The sequence below is a fragment of the Ovis aries genome, chromosome 2, assembly GCF_016772045.2.
Source record: "Ovis aries strain OAR_USU_Benz2616 breed Rambouillet chromosome 2, ARS-UI_Ramb_v3.0, whole genome shotgun sequence".
NCBI classification, from domain to species: domain Eukaryota; kingdom Metazoa; phylum Chordata; class Mammalia; order Artiodactyla; family Bovidae; genus Ovis; species Ovis aries.
Genome location: NC_056055.1, coordinates 4279156 through 4296084, shown reverse-complemented (window position 1 = coordinate 4296084; position 16929 = coordinate 4279156). Strand labels below are relative to the sequence as shown.

The 16929-nt window shown below is 48.7% G+C and overlaps 1 protein-coding gene across 1 annotated transcript in view; it reads right to left on the bottom strand.

Moving 5' to 3' along the window:
- BRINP1 (BMP/retinoic acid inducible neural specific 1) overlaps positions 1 to 16929 on the bottom strand; it is a 200643-nt gene that overhangs the window by 28659 nt on the left and 155055 nt on the right. The window contains exons 6-7 of the mRNA XM_027964072.3: positions 10688 to 10924; positions 5720 to 5942 (exon numbers count right to left, since the gene is read on the bottom strand). Of these exons, the coding sequence (XP_027819873.1) occupies positions 5720 to 5942; positions 10688 to 10924 (460 nt within the window). The remainder of the gene's footprint in view (positions 1 to 5719; positions 5943 to 10687; positions 10925 to 16929) is intronic.

The window sequence follows — 16929 nt, the reverse complement described above, 5'->3', positions numbered from 1 at the left end:
ATAGCAGGTGGATTCGTTACCAGCTGAGCCACAAGGCAAGCCCAGGAATAGTGAAGTGGGTAGCCTATCCCTTCTCCAGGGGATCTTCACGACCCAGGAATTGAATTGGAGTCTCCTGCATTGCAGGTGGGTTCATTACCAAGTGAGCTATCAGGGAAGCCCCCTGAAAGTGTTGCCTTCAACCTAAACTCAGTCCCATTCTCTTCCTGATGAATTTAATTTCAAGTTCACCCTGCTTGTGGAGCCCCCTCTCACAGAGTACTCAGATTTTACAAAGTGCTGCCAGACACACCATCTCAGGTAAGCCAGATAAAGCCCTCAGAAGCAGCAGGAGGAAATGATTACGTCTGTTTTACAGAGGAGAAAACCAAGGTTCAAAAAGTCTAGCTACAGTAGTGACCAAACTCAAAGCCCACTTCCCAGTCTGTTCTCCCTTTTAACTGCACAACATAAGGGTCTCCTGGTAGCGAGACAATCCACAGGGACCTCCACGTGGGTCCTGCCTTTCTTAGACATGCCCAGCTGCAGTACTGTGGTCTGACTGTAGGCGAGGTCCTGCACAGGCAGAAAGAAATTCACACACTGTCCCTGGGGCCTACCACATCACCTAATACACGCTGGGAACCCTACAGGTATTTGGTGAGGTGCCGAATTCCTTGTTGGCAGGTGTGGCCTGGAATTAGTCCTGTGGCCCTCAACTGGATTGGCAGTGATCCTGAGAGAGGGGCGTCTTGCTTATCTTAGAGCTCACCCAGGCTGAGTTCTCTGGAAACACTGGCTGCATTGACCTGCCCTGAACCTGACCTCCTCTCTCTACTTAGAGATGAGTCTGCCCTGTCTGCCTGGCCTCCAGAGCTGGTTCAGGGTTCCAGGACTGGGGCCATTTCCTGAATCTCTGTTCCTGGTCTACCACCACCCCCATGACCTTGATGACCAACCCTGCCTTTAACACCATCATGCATTCACACCCAAGTGCCCCGAGCAGGCAGAGCCGTCTCTCCTGCTTCTGCTCACTGCCTGGAGCCTGCACCAGCCTCCTGACCACCAGCCACCAGCGCCACCCATGGGGTCAGCAAGGCCATTCCAATCCTGCCACTAATCTGCCCTGTGACCTCGGACAAGCCAATTCCATCTCTGCCTCATCAGTTTCCTCATCTATAAAACAAATCCAATTGCATCAGCTTCATAGAGATTGTGTGAGGATTAGATGAAAAAAATATATATGCCATCATTATCATCAACACTCAGACTCACTGGCTGCTACTGTGGGCTAAGCAATTTATATGCAAAAATCAGTGCCTGGTAAAAACAGACCACCTGATACGAACAGCCAACTCATTGGAAAAGACCCTGACGCTGGGAAAGATTGAGGGCAGAAGGAAAAGGGGCTGACAGAGGACGAGATGGTTGGATGACATCACTGACTCAAAGGACATGAATTTGAGCAAACTCTGGGAGATAGTGAAGGACAAGGAAGCCTGGTGTGCTGCAGTCCATAGGGTTGCAAAGAGTCAGACAGAACTTAGTGCCTGAACAACATGTATGAAATTTTTTCCATGTGTTAGGCCCTGTTCTAAACATTTTATGTGGGTTCAAGCATTTAATCCTCAAGACAGCCCTATGTATTGCACTGTTATTCGCTTCATTTTGGAGATGAGAAAACTGAAGCTCAAAGGTGGTGCTAACTCCCCCAGGGTTACAAACTGAGAAGGGGATAAAGCTGGGATTCGAACCCAGGCAATCTGACACTAGCTTTAGTGAGCTGTACTGCTTGTTATAATAGATGTTCAATAGGTGTCTGTTATTGTTTTGTGATTTTTATTATTATTATCATTCATCTTATTTGCCCTATATACAGAAGAGCCACCTCTAGCTCCAACTGTACTCCATTTACCCTGTGGTACTTAATCTCCAAAAAGGATTCCCTCTGCACCCCCACCCCCACCCCACATCTCCCAATAGTCACACCCTTGAATCTCCGCTGGGCTTTTGGCTGAGAGAATATGGTAGAAGGGATATTCTCTGACTTCAAAAGCTAAGCTGTAAGAAGACTTAAAATTTCCTTTTAGTCTCAGGAGACTGCCACGTTTCAAGAAGCCCAAGCCGCGTGAAGCAGGCACGGGGGAGGCCAGTATCCCCAGCCACCTCTGGGAGTGAGCCATCATGGACGTCCAGTCCAGTCAAGCCCCCTGGTGACCCCAGCCCCAGCCAATCTGAGGGAGCCCCGGCTGCACCCAGTCAGTCTACAGAATCCTGAGAGTTTATAGCAAGTGTTGCTTTGAACCAAGAAGTCTTGAGTGACTTGTCTGGCAGCAGTTGATAACCAGGATACTCCTGGCAACAATTGATAACCAAAATCCTTCCAGTCCAGTATCAAGGTTCCAACATGCCTTGAAACCAAGCTCCAGTTATCTAGATTTGACTTCCCACTAAGTTTTCAAGGCAAACACCTCTTTGAAGAACAATAAAATAACCTTTATTGCCCTTGGGTGTGTTATTACACTGTGTGTGCCTCGGTTCCCTTATCTGTAGAACAGAAATGGTAAGAGGAGCTAGTTCACAACATTGCAGTGAGGGCAACAGGAGCTAATTCACAGGAGACACTCAGAACTGCGCCTGGCCGTTAGAATCCATCTACAGGTATCCCCTGCTTTTCGAAAGTTTGCTTTATGCCACTGCACTTTGTATTAATAATAAAGACCTACAAAATACCTAACCAAAAGAAACCCCAAGATTTTAGCTTTCTTGAAAAAAGGTAACTGCGTCCTTGCTTTATGCCATTTGAGCTTATGAAAGGTTTCATGGAAACACTCTACTTTCAGATAGAGGGGGGAACCTGTACTAAGTGACACCTCTCTATTAACTGAGACAGGCTTTTTGAATTTTAAAATCGTAATCCTCATACTTAACCTGAAGGCTAGTGGAACTACCGACTGTTCCAAATGAGCTGCAGGGAGTTGCTTATAGAGCCTCGTGGCTATAAAGGGGGCCAGGGTCTGGGCCCAGTCTATGCTCTTTCCCTCTCCCCACTCCACCCCCACCTCAACACCGTCACCCGCCCTTCCTGACACAAGGGAGAGCATCAGCTTGTAGACTCAGCGCCCATGGAGCCCAGGACACCAACAAATCACAGCAGAGCAAGTGCCTCATTAGCCAATTCCAGCTTGATCGGCTCAGGTGGCCCAGGGTCCCCAGTGTCAACACCTCTGCCTGACACAGCTGCATGGCGGGGAGGTGCCCTGCCTGCTCATGAAAGCCTCCGGTTCACATGGCAGGAAGCAAGGAGGCCCAGCTCTCCTAAGAGGGCGTCGGACGAGTCAGCACAGTGCACACGTGCGTGGCCCTGCTCCCCAGTCTCCAGAGACCAAAATGCGCCATGTGAACAGAACTGAGCAACTTGCCAACATGGAACCCAGAGGTCCTCTCCAGATGTGTGCAGGAGGGAGGTTCTGGTTCAGGAGGAGAGATGGCTACACGGAGCGTTCTTTCTTTGCAGGTCCAACTGGTGGGAGGACACTTCTAGCTGTCTATGCCTGTGGTCTTGCAGAGAAGAGCACGTTATACATATGGACATCCACACTCAGAGCAGAGAAGCGACCTGCTCAAGGTCACAGAGCTTGCCGAGGGTAGGGTGTGCTCTCATCCAGGCCCCCGATTCTGCCCCGCTTCCCTCCCCTCTAAGGCCTGCCCAGTCCTCTCTCCTCTGGACGCTCCCCGCCGACCTGAGCCTTCCCTGGACCCCAGTGCCTGCTGTGCTCTACACTCTGTGCTCTGGACACACTGCTCGCCTTTGATCATGTGTCTTCCCCACATCTTGGGGCTTTCGGACTTACCACTTCATCCGCTAGACTGAAAACCAGCAAAACTGACACCTCCTACATTTGTTTAAAGTCTGGTAACGTTAAATGTTACTCTTTCGCCCCGAGGTGCAGCCAGTGTGGTCCACCTGGGGACGCACCATTCCATCATTTAGGGACCTGGTCAAAAGCCACGTCTTGCAGTGTCTAGGCTCAGTTATATCACCCCAAATCCATACATTCAAGTCCTCACCCCAGTATCTCTGAATGCGATTCTGGAGATAAGATTGTTAAAGAGGTAACTGAGTTAAAATGAAGTCACTGAGATGAGCCGTAAGCCAACAGGTCCGGTGTCCTGATAAGAAAGGAGGGTTAGGACACAGACACTCAGAGACAGAAAACCTGTGGAGACAGAGGGCGAAGACGCCAGCTACGAGCCAAGGAGAGAAGCCTCGGGAGAAGCCACCCGCGCCCATCTCAGGCTTCTAGCCACCAGAACTGGGAGAAAGCGCATTTCTGTTGTTTAAACCACTCCATCCATGGCACTTTGCTAGGTGTTCCTAGCAAGTTAATACCTGTGGGGAGCACTTCCTGATTGCCAACAGAACCCCTTCCTCACTCCCCCACTAAGAGAGCTCTTTCACGACACTGTTACGTTTCTGAGTCTCCCCAGTGCCTGAGGCAGCTCACAGATGCCGGGTGGGTCTAAACAGAATCCACGCCACACCTTCACTCATGGTGGCAGTTCGGGGCTCCATGGCAGATAACAAGGGGCCCCTTTCCTAGTCCCTCCTTCTGCAGCATTTCATCAAGTCAGCCACTGCTGGCTGAAATCCCATTTGTTCCACAAAATCAGGATCGCAAGCTAGATGCAGAGCAAAGGGGTCTAAGTTGGGGGCAATGGGGAGGGCAGAGATGAGCCCGGACGAGAGTACAAGGAAACTGGGATCCAAAGAGTCGGCCGCGACTGAGCGTGCACGCACGCACACTGGCATAGAATCTGCTAAGTGAAGGTGACCGAGCCCCAGTCTTTTAAAGGGAGGATCAGGGACCAAAGCTGAACATGGAACCCCCAGATATGAAACAGATGAAAGCATCGTTGCTCTGGCAGGAGCAGGGTGGAGAGACCCCCAAGCCTGCCTTCTTGCTCTCCCATGACGCCTGCATGAAAACCCTGGAAACACCAATACAGAAAAACCCCTGATGTAGCTCATAAGTGCCCTGGGAGAGCAGAGTCTAAGAGACTTGGATTTGAATTCTGAATTTGAATCCTCCCAAGAGAGTAGATAAACCCTAGGTGCTGGGAGGGCATGAGCCCTGTGAGTCTTGCTCATCCCCATCTTCTCCATCATCCACCAGAATACCTGGTACGTGGAGAGCAGGGCTGGTGAGGTGTGAGGCCAGCAAGACAGGTGGACATTTGAGGAGGCACTCCCTCCCACTGAGGACCCTGCCCCTGCATGACTGGCGATGGAGTGCTCCCTTAAAGTTCTCAGGGTAGGCGCCTCCTTTGCTTCACTCTACTCCAGGCCCTGATCAGAGGCCCTCAATCAGTAAGTTGTTTGATTCATTCACTAACCTCGTTTCTTCACTACTAAGATGAGGATGCTAAAAACGGCTTTGCCAAGTAATCTTAAAGTTAGATAATACATTTAAGCAACCAGAATAATGTCACATAGCAGTCAGTGCTATTGCTAATTTCCTTCCTCAGTGAGACGGATCAGACAACACATACGCTGAACGTTCAGGGCATTTTCCGGAAAAGGTCAGAAACCCAGGGCCTCCAGAGCCAGTGGGGAGAAGCCTGAGACACCGAGGTTCTGGACCCTGCAAGGCCGTGTGTTCCAAGAGCATCCTCTGCACTGCGCCCGCCTCTGTTCCAGCTCTGAGCCTGCAGGGGCAGCGGGTGGGCCAGCACTCACCTCTCTCTGGGCAGCTGGTGGCTGGGGTTGTGGCGGCAGCGGACACTGAGGCCGAAGAGCTTGCGGGCGGTGCGCCGGATCTTCTGCCTCTGGGCCTCCGTGGCGCTCTGCAGGAGCTTGTAGCGGTTCTGCAGGTCCCAGTCGTTGCCCCAGTGCTGGTGGATGCTCCCGATGGTCAGGAAGTGGTTGCTAGGGAGACGCTTCATGAACGATTTAAATTCATCTAGCAAGAGACAAAGGCCAAGGAGACGGGCTGAGCGTGACGTTCCCCATCGGAGGCTGCCTCAAATGCTCAGCCCTACCCACCAGTAAACAGGTCCACACTAAAGCCACTCCTTGGCACACTCTAAACATGGCACCAGCCTGCTCTGCTCCTGGCAGGTAGTGAAGAGGCCACTGCACTTTCAACGATGTGTCTTTTACCAGTTCTTCGCTGCATCCCGCATCCTTACTTCAGACAAGGCTGCCCGAACTTCTATCATTTGAATGCCAGCTTTAACGGTATTCACGTATCACTTGTACTTATATCTTACTTAATATTTTCTTTGAAGTAATTAAACCACATTTTTACCCAGTTGACAAAGGAAATCACTATAACATGCATTTGGTAGGATGGGAGCTATAGAAATAGGCTGTAAAAATAAATAGGATAAAAATGATATGAACAAATTCCAGCCAAACTCTGTGGCCTGCTGGATGACTGAAACCCATGCCTGGTCTCAATCTGAAATTTAGGGAAGTAGCAAGTGATAGTGTGGAAGGATATCAGCAGCAACCAAAACATTCTGTGATGTAATCTGGGACGGGGAACTGACACGGATTCCCGCCCCTCTGAGTCCCGCTGTCACTGGAAGCTGTATGTGTGGACGGCCTCTCCTCAAGTCACAGTTTGGGAAACTCCAGCTTAAGAGATGGGGACACACTCTTGGGTCTCCTGGGCTCCTGCCTCAGTTTGGGATGCTCAGCGTGTCAGCATGAGCCACAGGTGACACCACCTTAGGAATGATCTGGGTCAGATTTCTTGTTCTACATTTGGAAACACTGAAGCCTCCAGTGGGAAAATGATTTTCTGAAGGCAGAATAGTCCAGGGGTAACAAGAGGAAGGATTAAAACATGAGCTGTTGTTTTCTGATCTAATACTTACCCTCACCCACCCCCCCAGTATTGGGAATCTTAATGAATTAAGGGGTTAACTATTTTGCAGGAAAAAAGCCTAACTAGTCAGAATATCTATCTGTCAATCATATCTATCTATATCTGAACCTTAATACTTTCACTTTATGTTATAAGCCCTACACAAAGGACTTTCCTGGCGGTCTAGTGGTTAGCACTCCATGCTTTAACACAGGGGACATGAGTTTGCTTGCTGGTAGGGTTACTAAGATCCCACCTGCTACATAGTCAAAGAAAGAAAAAAAAACACAACCTACAAGGAAATTTCAGGTATATTAGGCATTCATTTAAAAAAAAGCCTTCAGAGCTTTCAGTAAGCCCCAAGCTCAGTCTTCAACACTTAACACACATGACTGATTTTTATAGCAAACGTATGAGATGGACGCTTTAGTGCCCTTGTTTTACAGAAACTGGGACACAGAGGAGTTAATTAACTTGCCAAGGTCACACAGCCAGTAAATGGTAGAATCAGAACCCTGGATGGCTGCAAATCATGTACTCTTACTCAGCATATTTACTTACTCTCAACACATGAACAGGACCAGAGAACTGCGAGCCAAAACCAGGTCTTTTTAATAAATTTTATATTAAGGTTCTAAAACCAGGAGTCTGTGACTCCTAGAAGACCTCAGCACCTCATTACAGACAGTCAGACATGCAGGAGTTCAAGCTGATTCTTAAATTGACGGCTGCGTAACCATGATTGCTATACAATTGCTATTCAACGCCTCAGTTTTCCCATCTGTCAATAATAGCATCTAATCCAAATCTTCAGAGAGTGACATAGGACAGCATCTGCCTCGTTCTCAAAATCCAGAAGTGCTGAGTGGACGGTTGTGTAAGACGGGAAGGATGACTGCACTGATAAATGTATTCAGCGAGCCGGCTGGAGACAGGGGACTGGCCCTGATGACTTTGGTGCTTTGACCAGTCCAGCTCTCCCCTCAGTGCAGCTTACTTTGTAAAGGGCTCTGTTGACCTTGGGGATAACAGTCCTTTCAACGAACCAGAATTTGGGTCAGATAGGAACATCTAAACAAGCTTCTGGTCACCAGGGGAGAAGAGGCGTGGCAGTAAACTGGGAGACTGGGACTCACATAGCCACACAGCTGTTTATAAAATGGGCAGCTAAGAAGACCCTGCTAAATGCAAACGGCACAGAGAGCCCTGCTAATGGCCTATATGGGAAAAGAGTCTGAAAAAGAGAGGACATATGTACACGCTTAACTGATTCACTCTGTAACCCTGAAATTAATGCAACATTGTAAATCAACTATACTTCACTAAAAATATTTTTTTTTTAGTGAAAATGATTTAATTTCTTGACTAAAACTCCCAATAAAGGAGGCGTTGCTATTTAGTCGTTAGGTCGACCCCAGGGACTAGATCCCTCTAGGCTTCTCTGTCCGTGGCATTTTCCAGGCAAGTGTGCTGGAATGGGTAGCCATTTCCTCTTCCAGGCAATTCTCCTGACCCAGGGATCGAACCTGAGTCTCCTGCATGGGCAGGATGATTCTGTACCACTGAGCCAGCAGGGAAGCCCAAAGGAGGCACAGACCCCTGTTTACGTGTATAAACTAGGTCCTATTTGACCACTAACACTCCAGCCATGAAGGAATCAATGGCTTTGACCATTGACCAGGTATTAATCCCTCCAAATGACCTGGTCCTGAGTCACTAAGGTTATGGGTTGCAAAGGAAAGGAGGAAAATACACAGGTACAAGCCATATATACGTGCAGATGGATGGGTTTGTCTTCATAGGCACAAACATTTCAAAATGGGTAAGTGCAGGATATCTGGGGGAAAATGTGCTTTTGTGGAGACAGACTGTGTCTGCAGCGTCTCCGCTTTCTGCATTTCCTCCCCCCGCCTACCCGCCCACCCCCACTATGCGGCTTCTCTTCCTTGGGAGAAAGGGTCCTATGCTAGGCATCCCTGCTACATGTGCACACAGCCGACACCCACCTCTGCTGTTTAGCAATCAGTAGAATCTCTTTGCAAAAGCATTTTATCAAATGCTTCTTTTATTTTTTTTTTTTTTTGAGGCCAAATACTCTTCATAACATATTTCCTTCATGAAGCCCTCCTCTTTCAGAGATTCCCGGGATTTTAAATGGACAAATGGGTACATCGCAGCTCCACTGGGTGACCCCATAAGGACAGATGCTTTCTACGCTCCCAGAGCTGGAGCAGGGCTCAGAGTTCATGGAAACCAGTGGTTTTCAAACCCAGCGCTCTATGGCTCAGCTTTTATCTGTGGTACACAGTGGCTTCAAGGTATGATTTTGTTTGATCAAAGGGTTTCTTGGAAAAAGATTTAAATAAATCCGAATATTAAAACAAAAACATGTCCTCTCATTTATCAGATGAGTGAACTGAGGCCTGGTGGGGTGGTTGGGTGGGAAAAGTAGAATTAATCAGTTACAGAAGCTGCTGTGAGCACTGGATTTGGAATCAGGGGTTCCATTTCCAATGCTGTCACTTACTGACTCTCTGGCCCTGGGGAGACACTGGCGCTTGGCACCCTCCCTCCTCTAGAACACGGTAATATCACTACATACTTCAGCGCAGTTTATAACAGATTTAAGGAATATAAAGTTGTGTTAAAAATAGAAATGCTCTATGCATATGTCCATTTATTTAACACATCTCTGAGAACATATTAAATGCCAGATATCCACTTGGCATCTCTATTGGAAGTCTCAAGGGTTCCCAAGTTTTTCACGTCCAAAACTCAGTACACGGTCTTCTTTCTAAACCTTCCGGGGTGTTCTAGCTCTGTGAAAGGTACCCACGTCCATCAGACTGCTTAACGAGAAGCCTAAAAGTCCTTGGCGCTCACCTGAGGACCCTTCCTCCAGCTCTCGGAGTCAGCCTCCCATCAGCCCCTGCCAAGTTTTCCTCCTAAACGTCCTGGCACTGGCGTCTCTGTGCATCTCATTCTCACCGTCTGTACCGTCCTCCTATCCCACATCACAGCCATGTCACCCCTGGGTGCCTCCCGCTGGCCGACCTGCACTCACCCTCTGAGCTCTGCGCACACTCAGATGCTGACGCTCTTCCTGGAAGGGGCCTCTCCTGACTCCCTGACCACACCACCCTCCAACAGCACGTGACCTGCTCACAGGAGCTCCTCAGTCCACATACACGAATGATTAACATGTCACCATTACCTGCATAGTGAGATGATCAATGCCTGGATGCCCCATGAACTAGAAGCTCCACGAGGCAGAAATCCAACTTTGCACCTCACCTACGTTATGGCCTGGGTGACTGTCCTCCCCTGAAATGCATTTCTCTCAACCACAAAGAGCAGGAAATGGCCAAATTACCTGAAAAGTGACTTCCAGCTATGACAGGCTGAATTCTTTGGCTATCTACATCAACATCTACACATATATGTACCTATATACATACTCATATTTGCACATATTTATTTTGAGAGACACATACACACACACAGAGACACACAGACTCAGAATCAATACAACTAGCTCTGACTCCTCTCCAGAGGCTTCCTCTGTGCTCCGAGGCATTATTCTGTCTGTCGTCTGGGTACCACAGAAGCAATATATCACAGGACCACAAACTTGATTATGTTATTCATTATTCCACTCGGTGGAGATTTATTGAGTGCCTCTCCTTTGACAGCTACTCGAATGGCTCTGGACCCTCCCGAGTGAAAGGCTGGCGGGGAGGGCGGTCGCTGAGCGGGTTCCCCTTGGCCATCCTGATGCCCGTCAGATCCCAGGCGCGTGGGCCTCTGTGCAACAGTCCCGCGAGGCTCCCTACCTGAGTCCTCCAGGTCCTTGTAGGCGTCGGCCCACGACTTGGCCATGCTGGCCAGTGTGTGCTCCACGATCTGGATGTCGGTGATGGGGCAGTTGCACTGCGGGAACTCCTCGGCACACTGGCATCGGCACTGGCTGTTCTGACACACGTACTCCCCCTCGCCGTTACACATGATGTAGCTCAGGGCTGACTGGACGAACTTCTCCTGCAGATACTGAGGGAAGATGATCTGAAGACCTGGAGGAGAGTAGCGAGAGGCAGGAGATGGAAGGTTATAGAGGAGGCGTTCCATTAAGAGTTTCACACGCAGGAATCTGAAGCTGCTAGCTTTCCCCTTGTGAGCTGGGATCAGACCAGCTCTGGGCCTGCCCAGATCTACGCAGGGCGGTGCTGGCGAGGCCTCCAGTTCCCTCACTTCGCCTTAAACTTCTGAGTGTGATCCTGGCCACCTCTGCTCTCTCCATACGCTACTGCATGATATTAGCACTGAAGCCAGAGCCAGACCCATTAATATACTTTTTCCATTGTTGGAGAAAGCCCTTATTGAAAGCACAAGCTCACTGTTTATTTTTCCTTGTTTCCTTCATTTCTTTCCTGTTCCTTCCTTCTAATATTTATGAACCTTGTTCATGAAGCACAAGTCCTGAGCTAAGAGCTACGTCTATAAGAGATTTAAAAAAAGACACGATCTTTGCCCTTGGGGAGTTTACAATATAATCAGCAGGCACAGACAACACACCTCATCACAACACAGCTTTATGGACCCAGGGTAGAGCTGGCCGTACGAGGCAGCTGGACAGCTGAGGCAGCATTAGCATTGCTCAAATAGCAGGGAAACCTTTGTGGAGGAAATGATACGTGGGCTGGTTGAAAAGTGACTCATGTAAAAAGAGCTACGAAGCATATTCTAAAGAGAGGGGTAGCGAGAACTAACATTTCACATGTCTGGGAGCTGCTGGGAGGGACATGAACTCGGATGGTTGGGCAGGCAGTGCTGGAGGAGAGCAGGTTTCAGAAAAGGGCAGATGTCAGAGATCAAAGGTCTTTATCATGTGCTGAGGAGTTTGGACTTTATCCTGTGAATAATGGGATACTTTGGTAGTTTCCCCAGGTAAGAATAACATAAACAGAGTTACATAATTTAACAGGACCACTGTATCATTCACACATACATGCAATGGGATCAGGGGAGACTGGTGTCCGATTCATTTTCTCTCCTTTGCTTACAAATGAAGAAGGCAAAGCTCACTGAGAGGACATGGGCCATTCATGGTTATAAGAGGAGTTCTCCTGATCACACTGCATGGTCTTTTTTCTATGAAGTACCTGACTAAGCAGAGTCTTGATCCCGAGGACCAATGAAGGGAGAAGGGTTTATCTGGGCATGAGCAGTACTCTCGTACCCATGAAATGTCAAAAGAGCAGGCCATCTTTTGGTGGCCCCTCAAAAAAGGACAACTCTGGGCTAAATTAAGTCATTCAGGCACTTTCACCTGGGACATTTCTCTCCCCCGCATTTGGAGCTGCTGACGGGTTTTGCCACTGATGTGTATTGGGGCAGTGGTTTTACTACCCACTGTGCTCTTCGGATTGAAATGCTCTCCTCATTCATGCTTCAGGGACACGCCTAACCCTACTCATCAGGGATCTGCCGAATAGACTCGATATTTCTCTCACTCTCGACTTCACTTTCTCTTGCTTATAAATTGTTTTAAAAAAGTGAAACCCGTCATTTCAACCTATCATCATACGGCAGCTAAAAAAGGACTATTTTCAGAGGGGCCTTGTGAAAAAGAAGATGGTGTCTCCAGCATGCCTTCTGGCAGAAACCGCAGCACAGTAAAGAGCTGGGCATTGCTAGAGTCCTGACTGCCTCAGTCCTCTCAGGTTAGCTAGCCAACCTGTCAAAGGCTCCACTTTCTCTTCTCTAAAATGGAGACACTTTCAGTACCTCCACTGAGGGTGACCGAGAGAGCTAAGTGACATAATTCTTGAGAATTGTCTAGAACAGTCTCTGATACATAGCAAACAACAAGTGTGCTTTATTCTCATTCTTGATGATGGTGATGCTGTCATTCCTCAGATTAAAGTTTTTTAAAGTGACCACAGAAACCTTAGGAGAGATGAAAGAACACTATAGCTGTATTTAATGAGAAGGAAAGACACCCAGAACGTAGTGTGGAGATATCTGGAGAGCTTCTACAAGAAGTGGGGTTTAGAATTCTGTGCTGTTGAACCAGCACTGACGGGAGGGCTATTTGGAATGGCAGACCCTTTGTCAATACGCACAGAAGGTGTTCTAACAGGCGGGGCTGGGCAGCCGGGGTGACGGTCCACCGCAAGGCTAGGGGAGCTCCATCCCACGAGCAAAGGGTCCAAACGAGTTTGAGCCACTGCTCACAAGGACTCCTGTACGGAGGCGTAAGATGGAAACACGGAAAGGCAGAGCGAACGGAATCAGCAGTAAAGTCCTAGACCAAGTCTCCAGTTCTTTCAGAGTAGGCACTATTGAGTCATTTTATCCGTATCACCATTTTTTGCTTCCAAAGCAAAATTTATTTTTAGCTGATCCCAATCCCCTATAGGCATGTGAGTCTATGGACTGGGGTTAAGTTTCTGTTGCTTAAAGAAACTCTATAGACTATACTCTCAGTCCTATTTTTCTAGCTTGCTCATCATTTTCTTTCTCTCTTTTGCAGGGGATAAAATATTCTATTCTTGGTGCTGGCCCAAAAGGAACTGGGGGAGAGCGTTTTTCGAAAATTGCGTCAAATCATTTTTCTGTCTGGCAAGGATACAAAAGGCAGTCTTACCTACCCCATTTAATGCAATGGAAAACAGACGAAGTTTGGGGCTGGGGGGTTTCTGGGAGCAGCTGAAACACAAAACTGGCTGCTCTTTAAAAATGGAAACCCAGAACCTGCCAAGCTGACTACGAGGCGGAATCTCCTGGGCAAATTTGAAAAGAGAATAATGAAGACACAGCAATTAAAAAGCACTTTTCTGCAAAATGTCATTACTATTTAAAGTTACATAACCATTTCTCCGGCAGCGGAGGTTCACATAGCAGTCACCACCGGAGTCGTCTCCCTGTGACCTATGTCCAACAAAGAGGCCCATTGCTGGGCGCCTCCTGCATGGGCGCCGGAGTCCTGCCTGCTTCAATGGGAGCTGTAAATAACGTGGAGGGGGATTTGGCCTGGGGATCCGCCGTGTGAAAGATATACAGCTGCCGGCTGGGGTGGTACCTCCTGTCCCCTCAATTCCCAAAGACACACACGAACAGGAAAACTGAGAAAACGAGAGAGAAAAAAAGGCCACCCTTAATGCCAAGCGTATAAATCTGGCCTCACAAAACCCAGGAAGGCAAGAGTTGAAAGTTCCATTTGCACACCAACTCACCCACGCTAAACATATGGAATCTGTTCCCCCCCAATCTCATTATACTTACAAAAAAAAAAAAAATCTTGTTATTCTTTAAAATGGAACACTCAGCTGTTGCAGGGAGCGGGCAATGCCGACGTGGGAACCCTCGCGGCATCTGCAGGCCCTTTTCCGATTTCTGCCCCGCCGTCCTCAGCCCCGCCTCCCACCTCACCTTCAGCGCTCTTGCCTCAGCGTATGAACTATCTCGTGCGTGCAGTCTTTGTGCGCTGGCGTGCCCTGTCTTCCCTCCCTCACACGAGATGTCTCTGACTCCTTGGCCGCCTCCTTCCCCTTCTCTGCTCTGTTTTTCAGGATGCATCGGGCGCCCCGCCCTTTCACAGCCCCTCCTTGGCACCGAGCTTGCTCTTTCCACCGTCTCTGCCCTTCTCTGTGCCCAGAATATTCCTCTCCCACATCTCGGCCTGGCTCCTGTGTCCTGCCATCCGATTGTGCCCAGGCCACCCACGCTAAGATGCCTCTTCTATTTTCTTCACAGAATTAGCTGCTGAATGAAATTATTGTATTCTTTTGTCTTCATTTCCTTTCCTTCTCCCCCATGAGACAGTGGGTTTCTGGGGGACAGAGGCCTGTCTGTCCATGACAGTCCCTCTGAGCTTAAGTTAAGGCCAAGTCCCGGGGAGGTTTCAGATATTCATTTGTTGAAGAACTGTCCTCTTTCTCATTTCACTTGGAAAGAGAGTTGCACCTGAGAACTCACAGGCTGTTAGAGTTGAGGACATGTCCAGAGCTCCACACCATAGAGAAAGACTCAGGACTCTGGGAATTCCAGCTGGGTTCTGAAACACTAGCGGGTCCTTCCGTGCCTCCAGTGGGAAGGGATGCAAATGGAGACAAATGCCTGCCTTGGGGTCCCTGGGGTGCACAGAGCAGTCTCTGGGAATGTCTTGGCCTCCATGAAGTTCAGTTTTCTTGCCTGTGAAGTTAAATTCCCAATAAACACCTTCCAGGGCTACTGTGAAGAGTGAGTGAGGGGAGGCAAGGCATAAACGGCGCTCCAGCAGCATCTGACTGTCAAGGACCGACTATGTCCTCTGACCCCAGATTTCCTGTGTTGAAACCCTGACACCCGAGGCTAGGTTTAGATAAGGTCAGGAAGGTGGGGCTTCCATGATGGGGTTTGTTGTTTTTATTCAGTTGCTAAATCATGTCCAACTCTTTGTGAGCCCATGGACTGCGGGACGCCAGGCTTCCCTGTCCTTCACTATCTCCCCGAGCTTGGTCAAACTCATGTCCATGAGTCGGTGATGCCATCCAACCATCTCATCCTCTGTCGTCCCCTTTTCCTCCCACCCTCGTCTTTCCCAGCATCGGGGTCTTTTCCACTGAATCAGCTTTTTGCACCAGGTGGCCAAAGTACTGGAGCTTTACCTTCAGCATCAGACCTTCCAGTGAATGTTCAGAACTGATTTCCTTTAGGATGGACTGGTTGGATCTCCATGTGGTACAAGGGACTCTCAAGAGTCTTTGCTCTTATAGGACGAGGCAGAGACAGGAAGTTACTCTCTCTTTCTCTCTCTCTCCCTGCTCTTCCCCTCCTTCCATCTGTGAGCACATAGTGAGAAAGCAGCTAAGAGCCAAGAATGTTTCTTCACCAGACACTGAGTCTGCTGGCACCTTGACCTTAGACTTTCCAGCCTCTAGAATGGCAGGAAATAGTGTCTCTTGTTCAGACCACCCAATCTACGGTATTTTGTCATGGCACCCTGAGCGGACCAAGACACTGATTCATAGAATCAAGTGCTCAGTAAATGTTAGATTCTCCCATTCGCACCCTACTGGAACATAGCCCATTATCTGGACCAAACTTGAGCCCTTCTTGGAAAAATCCTTCTTATATAGCCCCATTTGGGCTAGTAGGAAAATGCCAAGTGGGCATTTTGTCTTAATAGCACTATAGTATTTATTGTAGGTCTTTATTATTACAATTCCTTGTTTGCACTTCAATGATCCTTCCTTCCTTCTTCCCTTGCTTCCTTCCTCCCCTCTCCCTGCCATCTGCCCTTCTCTCCATTTCTCCTCTCTTCTTTGCGCACATATTGCTTAAGCCCTACTGTATGGTAGGCACTGTGCTGTGGATACCAGCGCAAATAAGGCAAACCTTTCTTGCCCTCAGTGACCTCACATTTTAGGAGGGAGACAGACCTGTAAACACGCTGCTTGGATGCAATGAGCCCAGGGCTCTACCAGAAGCACAGGGGTGCTTGGAGAATGCACGGGAAGAATACCTAGCCCAGCATCAAGCAGGGGTAGTCAGAGGCACTCTCCCAGAGAAGTGGCATTTAGGCTGAGACCCAGTGGATTAACAGGGGTCAAGGGATGGGAGATCCACAGGAAGAGTGGTCTAGAAAGTGGGAACACCATGTGCAAAGGCGTTAGGCAATGTCACTCCTTCCAACTAAGAACTGGTTTAGCCATCGCCTTTCTATCTGATTAAGGTTCCTCTTTTTTTCAGTCGTCCGATTTTCCCAAATTCTTTAGAGAAGAAAGCAATGACTCTGATGCCTCAGAAGAGACCAGAACTCGGAAGGGAAGAATGACACGGGGCAGAGATCTGTCAGCTTATTCGAGGAACAGTACTCCCTACAACAACAGTGGTCAAGGATCCTTGTCATCACCGGCTGGGAGTCAATCTGAGATTCAGAAAAAGAGAAGGCCCTCTGCACTGCTGCATTTCAACCACTGTCAGGGCGCTAGAGTAACAGTCCGTTCAGGGTAACCTTCCACTGGATCCCTGGAGATCTTCGGTTGTCAACACTGCTGTGTAAAGCCGGCACCTAGATCAGGGGCAGTGCTCA